This window comes from Centropristis striata, chromosome 4, assembly GCF_030273125.1.
Source record: "Centropristis striata isolate RG_2023a ecotype Rhode Island chromosome 4, C.striata_1.0, whole genome shotgun sequence".
Taxonomy (NCBI): domain Eukaryota; kingdom Metazoa; phylum Chordata; class Actinopteri; order Perciformes; family Serranidae; genus Centropristis; species Centropristis striata.
This window is the reverse complement of record NC_081520.1, coordinates 19,261,197-19,273,512: the sequence shown is the minus strand read 5'-3', so window position 1 is coordinate 19,273,512 and position 12,316 is coordinate 19,261,197. Positions and strand designations below refer to the sequence as shown.

General features: G+C 36.1%; 1 protein-coding gene across 1 annotated transcript; it reads left to right on the top strand.

Moving 5' to 3' along the window:
• The first annotated feature begins 328 nt into the window (after positions 1 to 328).
• smtla (somatolactin alpha) lies at positions 329 to 11,105 on the top strand. Its single transcript, XM_059331234.1, has 4 exons — positions 329 to 687; positions 6,612 to 6,725; positions 9,325 to 9,504; positions 10,874 to 11,105. The coding sequence occupies exons 1-4, from the start codon at positions 445 to 447 to the stop codon at positions 11,066 to 11,068; spliced, it is 732 nt and encodes a 243-aa protein (XP_059187217.1). The 5' UTR covers positions 329 to 444; the 3' UTR covers positions 11,069 to 11,105.
• Positions 11,106 to 12,316: the final 1,211 nt, after the last annotated feature.

The following is a 12,316-nucleotide window of genomic DNA, read 5'->3' as shown; positions in this document are numbered from 1 at the left end:
CATGATGATGACAGGTAACGCATCACACTTTATCAACCAAAGTTATTATAGATAACCAAAACTAACGAAATAATAAAAACTAGAACTGAAAAAACATTTTCCTTAACTGAAATAAAAATAAAAACCAGAGTTTTTTTTAAAAATGATAACTAACTGAAACTGTATTTTGTGGTTACAAAACTAACTAAAACTAACTAAAATGATAGTGAAATTGTCCTTTTTCCTCTTTTCCAACTTTTTTCATACGTAAATATTTTTGGTTGATATGAAATCTATTTCATCTATCTGGTTTTATGACTTAATAAACTTATTGGGGCTGTTGCAACTCTATTCTGTTTATTTAGTTGATAATTTATTTTATATATGTAACTAATAAAATGTCCTGCATGTGTACTTCTGACCTCTGTTTATTTAGTGGATAATTTATATTATATATGTAACTGAATGGATGTTTTCCTGTGTATTTCTGTGTTTCTGGTTGTGTGTCTGGTCTCAGTGGTGCAGCAGGGCGTCTGGGCGCTGCTCCTCTGGCCCTCCCTCTTCTCCTCCTGCCTCCCTCTGGACTGTAAGGAGGAGCAGGGCAGCCTGAGCCGCTGCCCCTCCATCTCCCAGGAGAAACTCCTGGACCGAATCATCCAGCACGCCGAGCTCATCTACCGCGTCTCCGAGGAGTCCTGCTCCCTCTTCGTGAGTCACACACATATATAGTATCTGAAAAATACATCTTCAAATATATCCAGAGAACCACCAAACACAAGTATATCTGCAAAAATATATCTGCAAGTATATCCAGAGAACCACCACTCCATCCAGAGGCTCTGCTGTACTATAAAGGCAAACATTTAGCCTAAAAAAAGATTTCATATTTAATTTTGTATATTTTTTGCTATTTTTCACATCTATATGGTAACCTGATCTGATTAATTTAATTTAATTTAATTTTGATTTAATTGAAAAAACAATAATAAAATGAAATAAAATAAAATAAATAAATAATAATAAATAGATAAATAAATAATAAAAATAAATATTCTGATTGAATAGCAGTTACACTTGAATATTGTGACAAAAACAGAATTAATTTACATGGGGCAGGGGTCTCAAACATAAATTACCTGGGGCCGGTATTTCAAAAGTGATCAGATAGGATTATCCTGGTCGGATAGGATTAAATCTAGATCTGATCTGAAAACTGGGTATTTCAAACACGGATCCAGATAACCCTGATCCTGAAGATCAGGATTCCGCTCCGGTAATCCAATCCTCCCTTGAATCCAGATAAAAGGCTGGATTTGGGTATTTCAAAACTCAAGGCAGATATCTGGATCAACTTGGTACCAAAATTTCAGGATCATCCTGATCCCACCTCAGAGGTGGATTTCACTTAGATTGACAAAGTCTCAGCTCCACTTCTCCTAGATATTTTTAGTCAAGATGTTCATTTCACTTAATCAAGTGTTAGTGTTTTACTTTTAATAATTAAAGTAGCCTAATTGAAAGAAATTTAAAGCATAGTAAAATATTTGACCCCGCTTTCTGAAATTGCTGTAAATATATCATGCAGCACATTGAAGCACTTTCAAGGTATATTTTCATGCTTCTGATTATTGAAGACAAATTCTGTCAAACTTAAAAATGTACCTTTAAAATGTTTGGAAATAGCTTGAATGTGATTTTTAAAACATGCAGTAAGGTGTTTGTGTACAAACTGATTATTCTACTTCATCAAATCAGATTATATTTTGCTATAAATGACCATAATTATGTTTAGTGAGAGTCTTCTATATAAGGGAGACAAATTAGGATGAAAAATGTTTCTTATTGTGTCACTGACCAAGCTATATAGCATGAAAGTAATGCAATTACAATTTCAAGCAGTTTCAATAACTTTATTCAGAATCCAATAACATTGAATGGATCAATACAGTTAAAGTGTTTCCAAGGATTTCCATCACTCATAGAGACCCGGTTGTCCTTAATAGCTGAGAGGTCCATGGCTGAGTGACTCTGAAAGTAAGAAAGAGAAGGTGTATGAGTATATCTTTACGTACACAAAGCATGACATCATCACCAGCATTACTGGAGCATTCTGACACTTCTAAATGACCCGTATAGTTAATACCGTGTAACGTTACGTTTCCTAAGTACTGCAGCAGCCTGCTCTGTACACATGGAGCAGATTTTTTTTTAAGTCTGCCGTGTTGCCAATAATGTAACGCTAATAAACTCTGAACAAGTTGGTGTTAGTTTAAAGAGTTAAGGTATGATGTACGTCCGATTAGTTCCTTATAAGTTAAACCATAGACTAAAATTAATCAACAAAGCAGCTACCTCGCTAGCTACTTAACACACAAGTCAATGAAGCGGAGTTAGCTACCGTTAGCACGGTCGCGTCTCAATTAGAGATCGCTGCGGCCTGGTTTTAATTAGGTGACAATTCAAGAAGTTGGCTAGCATGATATGTTGGTTGGCGTTCGTATGGTCTTAAAACCGCTACACATTAGATGACTGTTAACTTACACTTTTGACGTGAAAGTGGTGCTCCCTGCTCCTTTCGTCAGGTAGTCCGCCATGTTTCGATCCCAGAGTCGGAGACACGACAAGATTTGGAAATCCAGATCCGCCCACATGGACGTCACGGTGATCCACTCTGCCAATGTTTTGAAATACTCAGATAAAGTCAGCAGGATCACCTTGATCCATGACTGAGAAAAGGAGGATTTCGTTATCCGGATTATCCTGATCCGGATTACAAATTTTGAAATACCGGCCCCTGGTGGCCGCTGGAGGCAGTATCAAAATGACCAAAAAAGACACAAAATGACAGAAAAATTTTTTTTAAAAAATTACAAAAAAAAGGCACACAATGACCAGAAAAACACACAAAATTATTTTAAAAAGACACAAAATGACCCAAAAAAGCACAAAATGACAAAAAAGGACACACAATGACAGAAAAAACCTAAATTACTTAAAGAAGAAACAAAATGACCAAATAAAGACACAAAATTATTTTTAAAAAGACAGAAAATGACCAAAAAAAGACACAAAATGACCAAAAATAGTAATTAAAGGGACCTTCCACACACAACACAGTAAAGTGCCATTCATATAAAATTCACATTAAACTTTCATATCAAGGTGGGGGCCACAAAATATCGTCATGAGGGCCACAATTGGCCCGCGGGCCGCGAGTCTGAGACCCATGGGCTAAGGATAGAGCCCTGGGGGACACCACATGTATGTTAAAGGGCCCACAGATGATGAAGCATTTCCTAAGATAAGTGAGAAGATTTTGTTTGAGAGTAAGACTTTAAAGAACCATTCTAGGGCTGAGTCCCATTTCTCAAGCCTGTCAAGTCAAATCAAGTGATCCACGGTATCAAAAGCAGAGCTGAGATCTAAAAGAAGAATATATGATTATATTACATATATTTATAATAGACCCATAATTATTAGCTGACAAAAGTGTCGACTGATCTGACATTTATTTCCCGTAAAAGAAAAGATAACCAGAAATGTGTTCCTGTGATAGAGACTGATTCGTTTCTGTCTGACCCTCGACATGATGTTTAAAAACAGATGAAGACATCTAGGAATTCTTCTTTGACCTTTGAACTACACCTTTTAGTCTCAATTCACAAAGATTCCTTATTAAAGAACATCAACATTAAAGGCAGATCTCAGTCCCTTAATCTTTATATAATAATAGCTGAAGATGAGGCAGAACTTTTAACCCTGTGGAGTGTCCAAAATCTCCAAATAATCCAGACTTGTTGACTCCATCCAGACTAGAAAACAAAGCAGCGTGGAGCCCTACTGTAAATTTACCTCTAAAGTTCTGGCTGTAAACTCCATGAGGCCAGTTTCAGTTTGATGATGATGTACCAAGTAAAACTGGAGACAAGCTCAAATATATTTAGTATCAAATGATAGAACTGGATGGAACCCAATGGATATGTTAGATTTGACACCTTTGTTCACATTTGCAACATTTAAAATTCTTTATTGAGCATGATAGTGTTTTGAAAGTTTTAAAAAAAGATTCAAAATCACATTTTATGTTGGACTAAAGGACTAAAAAAGACACAAAAAAACACAAAATGACACAAAATTATGAAAAAAACACACAAAATGAGAAGACAAAATGACCAAAAAAAAAAAAACAGAAGAAGACACAAAATGACTAAAAAAACACACAAAATTATTTTAAAAAGACACAAATTGACCAAAAAAGACACAAAATGACCAAAAAAGACACAAAATGAGAAGACAAAATGAACAAAAAAACAGAAGAAGACACAAAATGACTAAAAAAGACACAACAAAAGACACAAAATGACCAAAAAAGACACAAAATGACAAAAAAAAAAGAGACAAAATGACCAATATTGTCCCTCTAAACACACAAGAGCCAAATCAAATAGAGTCCCACTAGAATAAAAACAAGAGTTGATGACAGGATCACACACAATCACAAGATCACATTTATGTTGGTTTTTCTTTGTTTCTTTTTGGTTCTAAATGTTGATCCAGTCAGTCAGAATAAAAAATAAATTATTATCAGGTCATATAGGTGAAAATAAAATATACCAACATGGCATTTAAACATGTTTTAAGTGGTGTATACAGGCAGGATGGAAAGGATTAAAATATGGACTAAATAGCCCAAAACTCCATAGAGTTAATGTAGAAATCAATAAAACATCATGAAACTGAGCAGCAGAATGATGTTTTCTCACACGTCAAGGTAATTAAACAGACGTTGTCATTAGTTACAGCAGCGAGCCCAACATTTCCCAAGCTGTTAGGAGTTTTTTCTAGTCTAGCAACACTTGGAATGAGTTCTACAACGAGAGCAAAAGGACTTTGTGTTGGCCTTTTTCCACAATCTGCTGGACCAAAAGCTCTGCCTCTTTCTGTTAGATGCTGTGTGTTATTTGCTTTTGATTCTGACATGATGATCGCCTCGCTGCCAGCCTTCAAAGTAATCTTCTCTCTCTCTCTTCTGAGCCAGAGATGTTTTATTGAAGAGGGAGTAATACCAATGTGATAATGATATACTGCAGCAGTGAGAGCACAGGTTCTGCAGCCTGTTGAGTCCCTCCTCACTCCAAAACTGTCTTTGAAATGGGATGATGTAGGACTTGTTAGTGAGAGTACGCTGCATGAGGTCTACAGACGAGAACAAAATGAGTCTCTGCTGCGTCTCCAGTGGCTCCGACTCCAGTTGGCTCTTTTTATGTCTTCTTGTAATTATGTTCCTCTGAGAAAATCAGTAAGAAAAATACACTCAAGTGTTTTTAAGGAAGCGTTTCTAAAGGTTAGGGCCAGAGTCCAAACATTTGAACACAATCCAAGAACAAACAGATCACCTCCTGGTCTAGATATGAGAGGGAATTAACTGAAAACAAAACCAAACAACAAGCTTTTCTTTCTTTATTGATGCAATCTAGCTAATATCTACATACACAGACAGTCCAGAGGGCAAAGACAGAGTCCATTCAAATGTCAAATGAAATCTCAATGGAAAAAATGTCAGCATCAATTAATCACAACATATCCCATTCAATAAAACTTTTAGTTTTATTGAATGGGATATGTCTACATTTAGTCAAAAATTCACCTACAAATGCCTGATCCCAATTCCACAGAACTTAAACAAAAAAGGTGTTTAGTCTAAAAACCAGATAAAACAGTAAATCTGAGGGAAATGATCTTGCTGCATGGACAGATAATTTACCTTGACAAGATTTCTTAAATTAAGATTATTAAATCTAGAAATAAGCATGTTGAACGCTTAAAATAAGAAATTAACTCTTAAAACAAGATGAATTAAAGGTGCCAGCAGTGATGAAATGGCAATTATGTGTTTCTTACCAAGATAAAAAAAAACTTTTTGTGTCTTTTTTTGGCGAGTTTTTTTGGGGTGTTTTTTTTTGTCTTTGTATGTCTTTTTACGTCTTTTTGTGTCTTTTTTGTCTTTTTGTGGTCTCTTTGTGTCTTTTTTGTGTCATTTTTTGGTCATTTTGTGTCTTTTTACATCTTCAAAAAAATGGTCAAAAAATGACAAAAAAAGACAAAAAATGTATAAAAGAGATAAATTAAAGCTGCCAGCAGTGATGAACTGGCCCGAGCAGAGTGACCTGATGATTATTTGGTTCTTATCAAGATAAAAAAAAATTTAGATTTAGAAGTGTTAGATAATTTATCTTGTTTTAAGAGTTAATTTCTTATTTTAAGTGTTCAACATGCTTATTTCTAGATTTAATAATCTTAATTTAATAAATCTTGTCAAGGTAAATTATCTGTCCATGCAGCAAGATCATTTCCCTCAGATTTACTGTTTTATCTGGTTTTTAAACACCTTTTTTGCAGTGTATATATCTACTTTTTTTTCTGATTATCTACCTTATTTTCTGTTTAAATTGTTTGACTTTTTCTGGTTATGTAAATAAACATAAAGTTCTCCTCCAACAGTGGGGGTGTGGTGGTGGGCCAAAAAAAAAAAAAAAGAAACACTGTAACACATATATACATGTGTGTGTGTGTGTGTGCCTGTATCCATTGGTGCTTTTATATTCCTATCTCTATATTTTTATGTCACACAGGAGCAGATGTTCATCCCGTTCCCTCTGCAGTTCCAGAGGAACCAGGTGGGCTACGCCTGCATCACTAAAGCTCTCCCCATCCCCAGCTCCAAGAGTGAGATCCAGCAGATATCTGTGAGTCCATGGATCCTCCTGCTGTCAGGGTTTGATATTCATCTGTTCCTCTGCTTTATGAGCCACAGAGTGTGAACATGTGAGGATCTTTCCTTGTCTGAGCAGATACAGAATCAGTGGTTTGTGTGTCTGTGTGGATCTGAGTGAATCATTCTGAGTGTGTGTATGAGTGTGTGCAGGCTTTTAGCTGGTGTGAATGTGTGACTGTGTACATGTTCAGGTCTGCTGTGGAGCTCAGAGCTCAGGCTTTATTTTATTAATAAGAACAACACTAAACGTCTGCAGGTGAAGCTCAGCCTGTCAGCTGATGAATGATTCCTAGTTAGCATTAATTCATTTAAAAGATCCTAAAAGCCCATAGATATATACTTTATGTATGTATATATCTAAATATATGGATATTGACCAGTGGTGGAAGAAGTATTCAGATCCTTTACTGCTGTAAAAGTACAAATACACACTGTGAAATTGCTCCACTACAGTAAAAGTCCTGCATTCAAAACTTACTGAAGTAAAAGTACAAAAGTATCAGCATCAAAATGTACTTAAAGTATCAAAAGTAAAAGTACTCGTTCTGCAGAATGGACCCACTCAGATTGTTTTATACATGGTTGCCCATAAAGTCATAATAATTTAGTTTTCAGACACAATCCTCTGTTAGTTATGGTTTCATTTTCATTGAGATATGTTTAGAAGAGATTGATTAATAAAGTTTGGATAAGATACACATTTTATCTGTCCAGAATAAATCACATTGTCACAATCATTACATGGAAAGAGGTACAACATGTTTTATTCCAACTTTATGGGCGACTTTTTCAACTTTATCCATCGGTCTTTCCTTCCTTCCTTCCTTCCTCCCTTCCATCTTTCCTTCCTTCCTTCCTTCTGCCTTTCCTTCCTTCCTTCCGCCTTTCCTACCTTCCTTCCTTCTTTTCTTCCTTCCTCCCTCTTGCATCTTTCCTTCCTTCCTTCCTTCCTTCCGTGTTTCCTACCTTCCTTCCTTCCTTCTTTTCTTCCTTCCTCCCTTGCACCTTTCCTTCCTTCCTTCCTTCTGTCCTTCTGTCCTTCCTTCCTTCCTTCCGTGTTTCCTACCTTCCTTCCTTCTTTTCTTCCTTCTTCCCTTGCATTTTTCCTTCCTTCCTTCCTTCTTTCCTTCTTTCCTTCCTTCTTTCCTTCCTTCCTTCCTTCCTTCCTTCCTTCCTTCTACCATCTTTATATATATATATATACATACACTGTGACTAAAGCAATATATTTAAGGAGTGCTGGTTGAAAGTTATGTCATCACCATAATAGCAGATGTGATCTTTGAAAGTGTGTATATACTGCAGGGCTCTTCTTTATGATAATAATTTATCCTCTGCCCTTTCTGCTGAAATATTGCCTCCTCGGCAGTTTAATGGCCGTTTGTACGGTGGTCATTTTCACTTCCTTTACCGTCTAAAGTCTAAAGTCTAGAGTCTGCTCTGCTGAGGGGAGTTTAACGGTTTCACCCAGGACATTTCAGCCTTCTGCTTAATGCTGATCAAAAGTCCTGCTGTTATTGAGTCTATTGGTCTGTTCATTACTATTATAATAATATTATAATATTAATAGTCCGGGGGCTTAGGACCAGATTTGGGAAAAAAGGGGACACGTCGGACAAAAGCACCAAATGTTTTCCACATGCTCTCTATCACTATAGGTTTCAATTTTTGATAGGAGCCACTTCATCAAGATTGCGGATCGGAGATGACAGCCATATAAAATCTATGAGAACCAATATATCTTCCAAGCCACTCAGAAGGTCAATCTTAGTGTCAAAATATACATTTTCTGGGTCAAAGAATAAATTAAAGCTGCTGAGAATATCACTAGATGATCAAATAGATATGTTCATTTTGGCCATGTATTTACATAATTTTATTAGATTCCCTGCTGCAGCACTTGAAGCGAGTTGCCTATCAGTCTGGGTGAAAATGAACACATCTATTTGATCAAATAATCATCTGGTGATATTCTCAACAGCTTTAAATGATTCTTTGACCCAGAAAATGTATATTTTGACACCAAGATTGACCTTCTGAGTGGCTTGGAAGATGTATTGGTTCTCATAGACTTTATATGGGTGCCATCTCCGATCGGCCATCTTGATGAAGTGGCTCCTACCAAAAATTGAAACCTATGGTGATAGAGAGCATGTGTCTTAAAGTCTATATATTACAGTAACTATGAAGGCTGCTGCAGAATAAAGACACAAAAGTTTCCTCTGAGACATGAATAGAGAATCAGTTCACTCTCTATTTAGTTGTATAGTTGCCTATATAATGACAATAAAGGCTATTTGATTTGATTTTAATAATTTTATATATTTATCAACATTTTATTTGATCTTTTATATTAATATTTGTCTATTATGTCCTATTTATTTTTTATATTATTTACACTATAAAATGTTTTTTTAATTGTAAATTTTACTCCATTTTTACACCTTTTATTCTCCTCTGGGGAAAAACGGAGAACATAGGACTTTTTTGGGGAAAACTACTTGATTTGATTTTTGTGAGAACTCATAGAAACCCTGTGTTGAGACTGTGTCAACACGTTTGCCCTGCAGGACAAATGGCTGCTGCACTCGGTCCTGATGCTGGTCCAGTCCTGGATCGAGCCTCTGGTCTACCTGCAGACCTCTCTGGACCGCTACGACGCAGCTCCTGACATGCTGCTCAACAAGACCAAGTGGGTCTCTGAGAAACTGATCAGTCTGGAGCAGGGGGTGGTGGTCCTCATCAAGAAGGTGGGTCAAGTCTTATTCTGGATCACTTTAGAAACCGAACCACTAGTATAAAGAAAAAGACTTGTAAACAAACTGGAAGTCCCTCTTTCACTTTGAAATCTTTGGTATTTATTACATTTTTATTTTTTTTTTTCACATAAATTACTCTACTGTAAAATTCACTGGCAGCATGTTTGGAACAAACGACACAAAATTACCAAAAAGGATGAAAAATGAATTTTTAAAAAAGACACAAAATTACCAAAAAAGGATGTAAAATGATTTTTTTAAAAAGACACAAAATTACTAAAAAAGGATGTTAAATGAATAGAAAAAGACACAAAATTACTAAAAAAAAAAAAAAGGCTGGATAATGACTAAAAAAGACACAAAATTACTGAAAAAATATGTAAAATGAATTTTAAAAAAAGACACAAAATTACTGAAGGGCTCCACGCTACTTTGTTTTCTAGTCTGGATGTCATGAAGAAGTCTGGATTTGGAGCTTTTGGAGAATCCAGAGGGTTAAAACTCACTCCAAACCTTCAAAAATCAACTCAAAACCTTTTCAAAATAGCTCACAAGACCTGAACTCATCATGTCTCTCTGTTTAGTTTTTGTTTTTTTCTGCATTTTGTGTTTGTGTGTCTAAATTCCAGGGTTTGTACACTTTAGCAGTGGTCAAATTCAAGCATTTTTCAAGGACTTTCAAGGTCCATTTTCAAGCTTTTCCAGTATCTTACACCTGTTGTAAATTGCATGTTTTTGATGAGTAGTTACATACTAAAAGGGGGAGATTTCACTGAACCATACCAACAGCCAACCTGGTCTCACAGGAATCCGTGGAATAGCCACGGAATCACTCAAATTTCCGTGAAACTGACACGGATTTGCAAGTTAATGACAGTCATATCCCGTGGCTATTACAACATACAAAGTGATTATGTACATTCACTGAGGGAATATTTAGAAAATAAAACATATTTCTCGCTAGAAATGTGATCAAAATCCATTTTTATTTGTCATTTAAGTCAAAATATTGATTTTTTTCACAAAAAATGAGAGAACTGTCCGCCATGTTTTTTGTTCTGACCGCCGGGACCTTGAAAGTCACGTGACTTGGAACAAACCAATAGGAAAAAATATCCATGGAATAGCATTTATCCAAAATCCAAGCACTTTTTAAACCTTGGAAATGTATTTAAACATTTAGATTCAAACATTTTCTCGTACGAACCCTGAAATTCTCTGTTATCGCTGTTTAAGCGACTTTGAGTTGCTTTTAAGAGCGCTATAAAAACCGAATGTATTATTATTACTGTGGTGTTTTTGTGTTGCTGTGCAGATGCTGGATGAGGGAATACAGTTTTATATTGTGATGTTTTTGCAGATGCTGGACGAGGGCATGCTGACGTCCAACCACAGCGACCAGGGCCTGTTCCAGTACGACGTGCAGCCGGAGATGCTGGAGTCTGTGATGAGAGACTACACTTTACTCAGCTGCTTCAAGAAGGACGCCCACAAGATGGAGACTTTCCTCAAACTCCTCAAGTGTCGACAAACTGACAAATACAACTGCGTATAAATAAAAGTGCAGTTTCTAAATAATACAGCTTTAAATGAATTCCTGAGTTTGGTAGCTGTGCACTTATAGATATGACCATGCCTCGGGCGCTTCAGCCTTGCTTGCAATGCAGCACATTCTTTATTGATTGTTTTGGAACACCTTCACACAAAACTAAGTAGGTGTAATGCTGTGCCCTTTCTACAACACACTGCATGTTTTATTCCCCTGCTCGGTTGTTATTTTAACCTGGCAAAGGCAACAGAGGGCAAACTCCCAAAAGATTATTTGCGTGTCGAGCTGTCAAAAAAATCTGCATATCCTGCCATTGATTTCCATTTCCTTTGTTCTTAACTGGAGTTAGTATTCCTCGCTGGCTCTGGCAGTGTTTTGATTATTCCCACGGCCCCCAGAGGATTCAGTGAGACGGTTTCACTTCTGCATTAGTGAAATGAAACACTTTCACCGGAGACGGGAGTCAAACAGAGAGCTATCACTACTTAAAAAAAAAAAACGTTTTGTGATTGGTGCAGGAGAGTGTGAGGGCGACAGAGACGGAGAGAGAGAACAAATAACAGTTAGACACAAGTTTAGATTCACTGAGTGCTCATCAAAGAATCTGGAATGTTTCTGTGGCAAAATGTGCCTAATTTAATCCAAAAAAAAATTGCAAATGCAGTTTATTTTAATGCTTAGATGGTATGAATATATAATCAGGAATGCAAACTATATTTGTATATATTCTCATGTGTAAATATAAGAAACCCAGTGTACTGTGAAACCTTTCTGCTGTTGATTTAAGGCGCCAATAAAGCAATTTATTCTTTACAGTGAGTGGGCGAGTCACTAAATGAAATCCACATCTTCATCCTACTTTTGATTTCATAAAGTTTCTCTCAAATCCAGATTAAATCAAGTGCAATTTCCATCTTCTCTCTCATGTTCTGCCCTTTCTACCCCCAGACACCAGAGGGCAGTAGTGCTCTTTCCTGAACGTTTTTATCTCAGTCCCCTCAACTCAAACTGCCACTATTGTATTGCATTGTATGGCATCTCTTCATGCTAAATGCTAAGCTAAAGGACTGGATCTATTAGAGAAAACCACATTTGTGTATATTTTCTCTTTATTTTTTAGAGAAGACAACTATTAACTTTTACTTAAATAATGTGAATTTGTTTTCTTTTCATTAATAGGTGTGGTTTTATTGTATATACTTTATCTAAAGGGTTTTATGGCACTTACTTATTTTTATTCACTCTTTTTAAGCA

Excerpts from the sequence above, each read along its gene's own strand:
- smtla (XM_059331234.1), top strand. The coding sequence starts at position 445 with ATGGATGTTTTCCTGTGTATTTCTGTGTTTCTGGTTGTGTGTCTGGTC. Across the intron at positions 6,726-9,324 it reads GTGAGATCCAGCAGATATCT|GACAAATGGCTGCTGCACTC; the intron begins GTGAGTCCATGG and ends TTTGCCCTGCAG. Across the intron at positions 9,505-10,873 it reads TGGTGGTCCTCATCAAGAAG|ATGCTGGACGAGGGCATGCT; the intron begins GTGGGTCAAGTC and ends ATGTTTTTGCAG.